This window comes from Acanthopagrus latus, chromosome 13, assembly GCF_904848185.1.
Source record: "Acanthopagrus latus isolate v.2019 chromosome 13, fAcaLat1.1, whole genome shotgun sequence".
Classification (NCBI taxonomy): domain Eukaryota; kingdom Metazoa; phylum Chordata; class Actinopteri; order Spariformes; family Sparidae; genus Acanthopagrus; species Acanthopagrus latus.
Window position 1 is genome coordinate 20,142,589 of NC_051051.1, and position 12,269 is coordinate 20,154,857.

General features: G+C 43.2%; 1 protein-coding gene across 1 annotated transcript; it reads right to left on the reverse strand.

The window, feature by feature from the left end:
• Positions 1-925: 925 nt before the first annotated feature.
• fam53c (family with sequence similarity 53 member C) lies at positions 926-11,786 on the reverse strand. The gene is made up of 5 exons (XM_037119512.1): positions 11,441-11,786; positions 7,085-7,456; positions 6,385-6,442; positions 3,821-4,830; positions 926-3,498 (listed from the first exon to the last, which is right to left on the reverse strand). Exons 3-5 carry the CDS (start codon positions 6,389-6,391, stop codon positions 3,205-3,207), a joined length of 1,311 nt encoding a protein of 436 aa, XP_036975407.1. The 5' UTR covers positions 6,392-6,442; positions 7,085-7,456; positions 11,441-11,786; the 3' UTR covers positions 926-3,204.
• Between the last annotated feature and the right edge of the window lie 483 nt (positions 11,787-12,269).

A 12,269-nucleotide genomic window follows, 5' to 3' on the forward strand; every position in this document is an offset into this window, starting at 1 on the left:
GCCAGCTCAAGTTAGCATGCCTATCAGATGGCCATGACCTGTCCTGTCTTGTAATACCACTTTGTATCAATAGTACAACCTGATGAGTTTGTGACATTTCACAACAGTACAAATAAACAGAATTAACTCACAATATGTGAATAAAATCAATATTACACCAATTATCCTTATTAGCCGAAAATGCAACCGTGCACCGATATCAAGTTTATGTTATAGTGCCCCCTATTTGTTTGGCATGACCTTTGACATGTTACACATTGCACCTTTAGTGTAAAGGTATCATTTTGTTGTTGTTAAGATGATACAATAATGGAAACAGACGCATCTTATTTCAAGCAATACTCAAGCCCAATAACCAATCAGATTCAGATACAAATGCAAACAGTGTACAGATTCAGACCACATTTTAATCCTTTGCTGGCCGTCTCTTACTCGTTTTTTAAAAACTTTTTTGACCTTCAGTCTAAGGTCACAATATCTGATTAGTCACCTGAAAAGTTTCCTGATCTGATATCCCAATAGCCTTGGGCGATATGTTAAAATTCTCCAACTTGCCAGCATCAGCCCAACAACAATTGTTGATATATTTGCGAAGGTATTTTCACATGATAATCCACCAAAACCATATAGTGTTTCTGCACAGCTTCACAGAGGATAAATCATGTCTAGAATAGGGTTGCAGTGCTATATATGGAAGATTATCATACTGTGCACATCTGCTTATCTACGGTATTGAATTCTACTGTATCAAGTGTCATTTAAAAATACATTTATGATAAGTTTCATGTCTGTCAGGACATACATATTTGTGGAAATATAATAGCAGTTGTTCTATCAAAAGCAAACATTGTTTTTATCCTGTGAAAGTTAATTGTAACTGATAGTAACAATAACAAGTGCGTAATTCTGTATAGTGATTTTTTTGTTTTTAGATGATTATGGTACTGTCAAAAATTCATACCATTGCAACCCTAATCTGGAGCCAATCTGGACATAAATCACAAGACCATCGGTGGTGTTCAGGGATTCTCTCTCTCACACACACACACACACACACACACACGGAGCGACTGGGTGAGTGAATGAGAGGAGTGTGTGCAGTGTTTTTCAGTGACAGGCGTGTGACAGGAATGTGTGAACACTCAGGTGAACAACAGCATCAGTGGCTACCTGCCCTCAGTGAAGCCTGATGGGACGACACCTCAAAACAACAGCGAACCTGAATTGCATCGCCACGCTGAGGTCACATGACTGTGACGCGTGCATGTGTGTGTGTGATCAGTGTGTTTTTTAAATGCAACACCAGACTCAGAAGTACGTATTGTTATAAATAAATCTGGGCCACTATCATGATAAATTTCATTGCAATGCCTTGAAATTAACATGAAAAACTAAAATGTTTTGGCCAGATCCAAATATACATCTCTATGTGATCACTTTCACTTACGGAAACGGGCAAACAAATCAGTCTTAATGATTACTATGAAACACAAGCTGTTGTACTCAATTGTTTTTAAAGGTTGAAGCCGGTCAAATTCTTGATATTTCATTGTGTCAATAAATAAAACAAAACAACCCAAACCAACCAACCAAAAGAGAGGACATGGAGAGGGCAACAAGTAGAATTCCCAGATAAGGTCTTGACACATATCATTGTAATCATTATATCTGAAGGGACTCATCTTAGGCTCACTTTTGGGTCTCAGCCAAGAACAGACCTCATTAACTTTTGGTGTTATTACGGACCAGGTCGTGAACCTTTCTTTTTTTTCCCCCTTTTACATTTTGTGATATAAATGACCTAAAATGTAGAAAAATGCCCTCATGGACTACATGATTCTTGATGGAAAAAAATTGGGACATTTGGCCTTAGCAGAGGTATGCGTTCCTTAGTGCCATTCAAGTTCTAAAAGTCTTCATGCATGTCATTCTAACAAATTAATGACAAAAACAGCATTTTTTTTTAAGTCTACAGTGAGATATGATTATATTCAGCAGTAGGGCTGCGACTAACGATACATTTAATTATTTGCCAATTAATCTATTAATCGTTTAGCCAAAGTGATTTTTTTTTTGTCCAAAATGTGAAGACAACAACAAGATAACAAAGAAAAGCTGCAAATCCTCACTTTTAAGAAGCTGGAACCAATTTGACATTTTTGCTTAAAAAATGACTGAAGCCATTAATAGACCATCACAATAGTTAGCAATTAATTTTATTTCATCAACTAATAGCAGTTTTTGTTGGGTTAGGGTTACTATTCTGCAGTCTTGACAACATACTTATCAGTTATGGCCAATATTTCTTTATACTTTTGTATAAAAACTATGTTGAAAAATGAATATTTTCCAAGGATCCTTTTTTAATTAAAGAACTAATATTTAAGTCTTTAATTTTTGAAATACTCTCTCATAGAAAGCCCTTTGATATGAGTTTTAAGTATATTTACTTCATATAGGGAAAAGAAGTTCTTGTGATTCAGGGGAATTAACCCTTTAAATGTCCACTGGACATTAAAGGTGCTCTTCTGGTGAAGAGATCTGGTGTCCCCTGATATTCGTGTTGTGGTGCTGGACTGTGTGACAGGCGTGGTGATGGGGTTTCAGGACGGAGCTGCATTGTGGCGACGGCCTCATCAGACTGTAGTGTGTTAAAGAGACTCAGCAGCTGTGTGTTGGAAGACACCTGGATGCCAAGAGGCACCTGCACAGTCTCAATCCAGTCACAGTAGAGGGAAAACTCTGCATCTGGGCTTCAGATACCTGAAGCAAAGATCCTGCCTTTTAGGTAACTGAAAGTCAGATGCAGGAGGACGTACTGTTGGCTGGGATCCAGAGTGTGGAGGTTTCCTCTCATCACAGGCAACCAGAGTTACTCTCTAAGAGATCCTCCCTTTAAAAACAAACAGCTTTCCAACGAAAGAAATGTTAAAAAGCAACCAGGAGGATTCCAAGTGAAGCCACAGCGCTGAGTCTTTACCAGTGGTAGTCAGATCATCACTGTCGTCATCAATCAGCTTTGTTTACCCCAGCTCATTCAATGAGAGAAGGTGTTGTTCCTGAGAGCCTTGCTGATTGGTGGCAAGGAGGCGCGGAGTGTTGAGACGGTGGTGGTCCAGGAAGAAGGGCGGGGTTCAGATCAATTCAAAATAAAACAAAATTAAAAAAACTGAAACAGAGAACAGCCTTCCATTTACAAATGTGTCAGTTTTCTTCTATTAAGTTCAAGTCAAGTTCTGTACAATCCCTCTCAAACACCGCCTGCTGCGCTGCCTCGCGCTCCTCAGCTTCCTCCTCCCCGTCATCGTCATCGTCGTCGTCCTCGCGGCACTCCTCGTCGCTCTCGCTCAGCGGGCCAATGCTGGTCCTGCCCAGGCACTCGGCCGGCGAGCAGGAGCCGCGGAAGTCGGCCATGAAGGCCTCCATGCCCATGCAGACGTCACCGCCGCAGACCAGCCTGCCGCCACGCTCCAGACACTGCGGGTCAATGCTGCGGGTCTGCGGGAAACACAGGAAAAAAGTTAAGAAATTTACCATAAAATTGATGGTGTCAACTTGTTACAGATACAGTGTGTTGCTGATAGTAAAGACAAATAAGTTCTTCTCAAAAACTAATCAAAATCTTTTTCTAAATAAAAAAAAAATAAAGAAAAAATCGGGCAATACCTGACAACATTGATTTATCTATTGATAATTTATCTTATCAAATCAAATAAATCACCAATCTCAGAGACTCTAATGCGACCCTAAAATGGCTTGTTTTGTCCACACAAAAGTGCAAATTTAAATGATTTTCATTTTAAAACAAATTCTGTAGTACCTGAGTCATCTTGGTGAAGTCGAGGACAGGTCGGGCGCAGGGTCTGTCAGGGTCACGGCGTCTCTTCAGACCTGGTTTGAGCAGCAGCAGGTCACAGGGCTGGGAGTGGCAGCGGGGCAGCTGCGGTGGCAGGCTGCGTCTCAGAGACGATGGTGTGCTGCAGGCTGAGGAGGGTGAAGCGGGCACCGGGCCGCCTCGGGCTGCTCCAGCCATGGCAGAGCAGCCTGGAGGAGGCGCCATTGCTTGGCTCGGCACAGGAGGCGGAGGCAGGAATGTGGAGGCCGCCGAGTCTCTGATGAGTACAGGGGAGAGGGAGAAACGCCTCTGAGGCGGAGGAGGTGGGTGGAGGGGGGAGGGCGAGGAGGAGCAGGAGGAAGGGGAGGGGAAGAAGCAGCAGCAGGCTCCTCCTCCTGCTGCTGCCTCGCTGGGGTCCCAGGGGAAGCTCCAGGGCAGCGGGGAGTCTGGAGACAGTGCCAGGCTGAAGAAGGTGGGGCTCGATGAGGAGTGCAGCGATGAGTTCAGGGAGGAACTAGGAGCGCGGAGAGGACAGGCTCCTCCCCCCGCCGCACCTACCCCTATACCTCCTCCTCCTGCCCCAGGCCCCCCACCTGCGACTCCTCCCCCAGCTCCCCCATGGCACTGCTGACGGCTGACAGGAGTCCAGACCCGTGAGGCGCTGGGCCGCCAGGTGTAGCGGCAACGCGACAGGTCCTCGGGCACCGACAGTGAACGGCAGTGGCGTTTAGGAGGCGGGGGAGGAGGGGGAGGGGGCCCGGGGCCAGGAGGAGCCACTGGCGCTCCAGGGAGAGACAGCTCGGATGCTGAGGTGCTGGGCGCCAGGGGCCGATGCTGTTGTGGCTGAGAGGGGGTCCCGTCCAGGGGGTCGCCCCCCTCCTGTAGGTGAGCATCTGGGGGCACCAGGGGCACAGGGCCGGGGGGGAAACTAGAGCTCAGTAACCCCCCCTGCAGGCCAGACTTGGAGGGAGGGCAGAGCTGCCAGTAGCTGCTCTCTGAGAGGACACACACAAACATACAGTACAAAAAGTCATGTGACGAGGTTGTGTTTTAGGGTATAGCACAAAGCATCAGGTGTCACTATATGTTGATAACATACTGCTATATATTTTTCACTGCAATGGTATCCCCATTTCCCACGTTCACCATTATTGTTATTTATTATTCTACAATAAGATGTGTAGTTCCTTTCCTGCCCAAAAGATATATCGACACAAGAGAGAGCTCTTTCTACATCTTCTCAAGCATTCCATAACAATAAATAGAGAGGTCTGTGATTTCTTGTAACTAAACACCACAACATTTTTTTTTAACCAAGTTCAAGAAACAATAGCCCCATTCACAGAGGAGAGGACGCATAAACGCCGGAGCGGCGGTTCGCTAATTGTCCGCCAATGGTGATTCACAGAGAGCAAAGCATCTCCGCCTTAAAGACGAACTGCCGTGAATTCACATGTAAAGCTGGCGCTGTGGCACCTAAAGAGGCAAAATGATACATGTCATGATGATGACATCGGTGTGTTTTAAAGGTGTTTCCCTGGTGTCCCCCTGTCTAGCTCCCTCACTTGCGGGTACGGAAGCTGTTTTATGGGGGAAAGTTCACTGAAGTCTCAGTCAGGAGGACTGACTGTTGCAGTGATTTATTTTCATTACAAACACTCAGGAGTTAAAGTTTTTTGCCGGTGACAGACGCTGTTTTTTGGGCAGAAATGTGACGAAGAGTCAGTAGGACGGGAGGGAGAACAGAAACTTCTCCACGTATATCTGCTGTATTTTTTTCCTCATATAAGTTGCCAAAGACAGTTACATTTACTACATTACTTTTGTTTGGTCATGTAACGTTGCTTTGTGGGACATTTCTCTGAATTAAGTTGAATGAAGGACCCGTGCATTTAACTGACCATCTGATTGACACGCCCTCGATAAGCGATGTCGGCTTTTCCGTTGACATTGGTTCGGTTCCCCAATAGTACTGCCCTGATACTACCTCCCGAGGCGTATCAGTGCTGGAGCGAAATTTCACCCCTTGCCACCTCCAAGAGATTCACACTGAGACGGAGGTGGGGAACTGGCGTATTAAAGCCGCATCCAAACGCCAGTGTGAATGGGGCTAAATAACTCATTAGTTTCTCCTCCTATAACCGTTTTATTGTGTGCCAGTTTTTAATCCTGAAATCTTTCTTTGATTCTTTGAATTCAGTTATCCTGTCAGAGGCAAACGACCTCGAAAAAAAAAAGCACAATGCAGACCAGTGTTACATAAAGTCTCTGTAGGATCATTTATATATTTTTTTTATTTATTTGTATTAAATCACTGTACATTTTTGACGTATTTTGACATTGTTTTAGCCCATACAAAGGACCTGAATTCAAAGACAGAGTTGGACCATTCTGTTGTTTTATCTGCCTCTTGTATATGTAAAGCACTACATTACTGCAGTACTACATCATAAAGTGTTAGGTTTATTTATTTGGAGCATCATGGGTAATCCTTGTGAGTGATATAAATTTGTAATACATTTACTTAGAATGAAATCTGAAACACTCACCAGGCATCAAGCCATCTGGGGGCCAGCACTCTGCGAGGGTTTTCGGGTCCAGCAGGGACTGACAGACAAAAAAGAAAAGACAGGTCTACTTTAAACAGTCTTGCTTTACTAGTACAATAAGTACATGTGTTGTGTGTAATATTTTGGCATTATGACTGAAACTTGCTGGGGCTGAATGGAAACAGAATAATACTTTTGTAATAATAAATAAATAATAAAAATGTTGACTGACAAATGTAGTAGCATTTTTAAAAAAGGCTGATGGAAGAAATTCTATGGGATTCGCTGTGGAAGAGCGGCTTGTAGAGAGCAAGTTAGCCTTGGTGAAAGCATCATCTAGTGGGAGGAGGCTGTTTAAAAGCGTACAAACCTCCACTGTGGAAACTGGTTAAAGGCTAAGTAACCCAAAGTGAGGAGGCTGGTTAAAGGTTTCCTAAGCCACAATGAAGAGGCTGGTTAGAAGCCAAGTAGCCCACAGTTAAGTGAGGAGGCTGGTTAGCAGCTCATGAAAGTAGATCAAAAAAGTGTCAGATTTAGTAGCTACAGCTGTTATTTCAATGTGTCAGCAAATGTTCTCACTTTCGTTCATATCAAACAATGAGAAATCTGAACTGAGGAGAAAAAAATGGCCTGTACTAAGTTTCTATACATTTCAGGCCATCTTAAAGCAGGTGGGGGTACAGGTGGAGATGAGCCTCACCAGGTAGTAGTCCCCTGGCTGAGCAGGGTCACCTTCCAGAGTCTGCTTTCTCAGGCTCTCCACCAGCAGCGTGACCACAGCATGGTGGCAGGGGACGAGGGGGGAGATGGGGGAAGGTGGCGGGGAGGAGACAGGGAGAGGAGGAGGGGGAGAAAATGGGGAGGAGAGGGGACGAGGAGGAGGAGGAGGAGGAGGAAGAGGGAGGGGAGAGCCACGCCTGTTTGTGCGTCCGTCCGTTTGGTCCGTCGCAGGAGGAGAAGCAGGAAGGGCTGAGGGCGTAGACTCCTCCTCCTCCTTACCACCTTAGGGCCAGGTAGCCCTGCCCACTCTCACAAGGACATTGTCAGTCAGCTGTTGCCCCTGGCAACACACCTGGAGAGAACATAGATGAACATGTGAGCATAACAAGTCATACCTATTCATTAAAACAGTTGCCAGGGTGCAACTGTAGACAATATTAGTATTTTTTACTAAGCACTTGACCATTTGCAAGGAGAGAGCGATTAAAAACAATACTATCATTAAAAGGTAAATAACTTGCTTCTCCAATAGGCTAACACCAATGTTTGCTTTTCGGTCATGCTAACATCAGTGTTGGTTGTGAAACCAGATAATTGCAGAAGCTAATATTGATGTTAGCCTTTCTGTAACTGAAGCTAACATGACATCCAATTAATAGACCAAACCAGGTTGTACTTTTTAGGTAATTTAGCAGAGGATTTCTTCCAGCTAAAACACACAACAACAAAGAATATTAGGGTCGTTTTCTTATCATAAAGTTGGCAGAAAGGTTTAGTTTTATACAATTAATACATGGTACAATTAGGAACTATTTTGAGGATTGACTTATTGATTCAGTCACTGATCAGCAAATGTCAGCCATTTTCAGCTTCTCACATGTGCGGTTATGAGGATTTTCTTTATTCTGTGCTTTGGTAAATTATAAAGAGACAGTTCTCACTATTTTCTTACATTTAACAGATTTGTTTATTTGTTACCTTAGACAGTGACAAACAACATCAAGTAGATCAAGCATCAGCCAGGGCATGACTGATTGAAGTTCCAGATCTGGACCAAAAGAACATTTCTAATACAATCTGACAATCGTGTCACCTTGCATATGCACCAACACAAACACTGCTCGAGTTAGCAAGACTGTATCAGAGTTAGAAGCATGAATTTAAAAAGTGACAAGGCATGTTCAAAACAAGCCGGTGCAAATAAAGGTTGACTGTCAAAAGTGCATTTAAAGATGAGGAGTACTAAGAAACAAGCGTTTATTTCACGACAACATGACAACAGTCTGCTTAATCTGCAACAGCAGCTGTTTTGCAGAGTAGTACCCTATTACAACACATCAAGCTAACAGCAAATTTATTAGGAACACATTTTCCTTTTCCAACTGTGCTAATATTTTGTGAATATACAATATAGCCATTTTTTCGATATCAAGGTATTTGGTCAAAAACCTCCTCGCAATCCTAGCATTTATGTTCTTTTGAGGAGATTTCAAATCATACATTGTGTATGACCATGTAACAAACATTTCAAATTAGCGATGTCTCGATCAGGTTTCTTTTACCCCAATCCCGATCCGAGTCCTTTAACATTTAGTATCTGCCGATACTGAGCTGAGTCCCAATCCGATACATACCCTTAACTAATATTTTCTTGGATAATACAGCTGCATTAAGAAAAAAAAGTACTTGCATCCAAGCTGTTCCTTAATAGTTTTTTTTTATTTTGTTGAAACAATGTATATACTCTCATATGGCTCTTTCTTATTCTGCATGTGCTATTGCAACATTGGCTTTCCACCTTCCTTGTGTTAGCAGGTGAGTCTATGACGATGCAGTATTAAATGCGGCTCTTTTGTCACCTCTTTGCGAAATGGTCGTATTGCAGATGTTACATGTTGCCGCTGGACTGCTGTCGCTTTCCAATTTAAAATATTTCCACACTGCAAACATTTTATCTACAGGTTTGCTAAAGTAACGTTACACAAATTGTGCTCTGACGTAAAAAAGAAAAAGAAAAAAAGAAAAATCTGGCTTGAGTCCACATTCAAAATTGCCGATCACGATCAGTGAAAAAAATGCCATATTGGCCCCGATCCCAATCCTGCAGATCGGCTCGGAACATCCCTATTTCAAAGTATCATGTTATGGCCATATCACCACAGCCCTAAGAGGAGTCCCACTAAAAAAAGGGCACTGGTTGGGCAATAATTGAAAAAATCCTTGGATTCAGCATTTTCTACTGATAATATCAGTAGGAGATACACTAATGCATATGTTTATCAGTGGTGGACGTAGTGATGCTGAAGTATTTGTTATAATATATGCTGTTTATTTTAGCACTGCTGAAATCAGTTGATAAATTGGTTGAAAGAAAATGCACTATTATGATGACTCATATAATCTACAATAATAGATAGATAGATAATAATCAGGAGATTAATTGATGATGAATTTTGGTGGTGATGAAGTTATGTTCTTGGTCAAAGCTGCAACTGACAACTTTTTTCATTAATTACTTAATTTAATGATTGTTATGAATCAATTAACTCTTTTGGTCCCTGAAATGTAAAAAAAAAAAAAGAAAAGAAAAAAGAAAAAAAAAGAAGACATATATAGATGTGTTGTTTTGCTGGACCAACAGTAAAAATCCCCAATACATCCAATTTAGATGATAAAGAGTGAGAAGAGCAGGAAATCTGGGAGAGTAGAGGAGCAAACACCAGAATTGTTAGGCACCTTTAAAACTGACTAATGTATTAAAAGTCTTCCTTTGGACCAACTGATGATTCAGCTGGTCATTTCAGCTCTGAACATCACTGCATGGTAAAGACATAATTATTTCCTCAACTCTCTAGTAAATTGATAGTTAAATCACTTGGTCTGTAGAAATGTCCACTGTAATTTCTCAAAGCAAAGGGTGACATCTTAACATCTGACATCCTAAACCCAGAGACATTCAGTGTATCATCATGGAGATGAGAAAAACAAAGTCAACACATCTGAGAGGCTGAAATGTTTGGTACTATATCCTGAAATTTTAGTGAAATAATCCAGTATCAAAATAGCTGGTTTGTTTCTCTGTTGATAACCTAATCTATGAATAGACATTTAAACTCTCTCTTATTTTCATACATCTGTAATATAGATTATGCTTTATGTAATATCCTTTTAAACAGCTGAATGTGTTGCTTAATAAAGTCTGGCAATGCATTGGCTCCTGTTACTGATGGAGTCACGAGAATTTTGGCTTCTGGTACAAATGAGGTCAGGGGCCACAAACAGTCCAGACCCTGATTGTACACCCTCCTTATTTTGATGTGGCTGGATCTGATCTCGCAGTGTTAATCAGGCTCTAGTTAAACACGTGGTTTGTTGTGGTTAAATAATGGCACTCAGTGTTTGGTGATGACAGGCTGTCCCTGGCAGCGGAGGCCATTGTGCAGCCTGAGCAGAGCCGCCTCTCTGATGCCGGACTGACTGAGGCCGCTGGGCATCTCTGGCTGCTGCTAGCTTGTGGCTAACAGACCCCATTGTTTTCAATGAGGGATGCTAGCACACTTATATAGTGATATTCCAATTAGAGTGTGGAATAAGTGTGGGAATGTCATAATGATATTTTGACATTTACTCAACACAGAAAAATAAAATAATTCATATTGTCGTGTCAATGCTGCCGGTTACATCTCCGAGCGAGCTAGCGCTGCCGTGCAGCCCAACATCACCTGAACAGTTAGCTTGCTATAAATAATATGTCATCTCGTTATTACTTTCAAGGTCGGCACAATAAATCCAGCCATTTTGCTCACTGAAACAAATCAGCTGGTTGAAGATTGTACCCCCCGCACAGCCTCACTGACTCCGGGGGCTCAGGCTGGTCTGCTCCGCGGGTCTGCGGGGCTAACAGGCAGCTACACTGGCCGCCTGGCTGCATCCAGGGGCAGCAGTTAGCTAACGGTAGCTAACTGACCTGCCCAGCGTTAGCTAGCTGGATAGCAGCGTTAGCCGCGGTGATTTCACAAACAAACCCGCTGTATATCAGAGGGGATGTTCTCGTTTGTTGTCCCTCCTCCAGCCTTTTGCTGAGAGAGGTTACATCTGAATAAACATGAATGCATCACAGGCTAATTCGTATCCAGAATCAGTATTAGCGAACAATAATAATAGCAGTGATGATAATAACGTCTGGCCGGCCTGTGAGCTCTCTGAGCAGCGTGAGAGGAGGAAAACACGGCGGGATGCTGCGGGATGGATCAACCCGGACTAGCTAGCTACCACAGACAGGGAACCACCAAACAAACGGTCATTTTGCTCAATCTCAGCCGGCTGGCACGCTTACCTTGTCGGACAGCACCTCCAGGTGACGGGCTGAAGCTGCTCCGGTGGATGCAGCGGGCGGGCAGACAGCAGCGGTGCTCGGTGTATTGACCCAGTATTATTAAAGAGCAGAACGCACCGCTCCGCCTGCCGCCGCCGCTGTCAGCACCAAACCGACCACAATGAATTAAAGTCTGGATTTAACCGCACACAGCGGGCACTGCAGGGTCCGGGGCACACTTAAACATCGGCTACAATCAATGTCCAGTGTCTCGATATTATTAAAAACATAATAATAGAGAATCTGCGTGCACACGCCCGTGAGCGGCAGGCATTCATAAATAACATTTACGGTGCCAGGCAGGAGGAGGAGGGGCGGTGCTACACCTCATCACCAGCACCTGCCAGTTATTCACTTTATTTCATTTTTATTACATCCTCACCCCAACAAACATCGGATTGCTTAAGTAGAAATAATACAGAAATAGATAAAATTCAGCAAATGTGAGAATAAGCCGTGAAATGGTGAAGGATCATGGGAGTTGTAGTTCAGACCCTGATCACAGCAGCTTGTTTACAGCAGCAGATCTGCGGTCTCATGTGCCTGTCAGTCATTCCTCCTATTTTTACTCTATCATCCAGACATCAGGGAGATAAGATAGTGTGCCACTACTGCAGTTAAAAGACAAATACACACAAACGATTGATTTGATGGTTTACAGTTACAATACAGTTCAGACTGATGCGGTTCGGCAGCAGCAGCAGCAGCACACCGTGTGGACGGAGGAGACACTTTCATCCTCCCCATGATCAGCTAAAATAACCTCACATGTACTTTAACCTGCTCCTTA

Bases quoted from the DNA above. Each gene is read 5' to 3' on its own strand.
- fam53c (XM_037119512.1), bottom strand. The intron at 3,499-3,820 runs GTACTACAGAAT...TGTTTCCCGCAG, and splicing joins ACTTCACCAAGATGACTCAG to ACCCGCAGCATTGACCCGCA.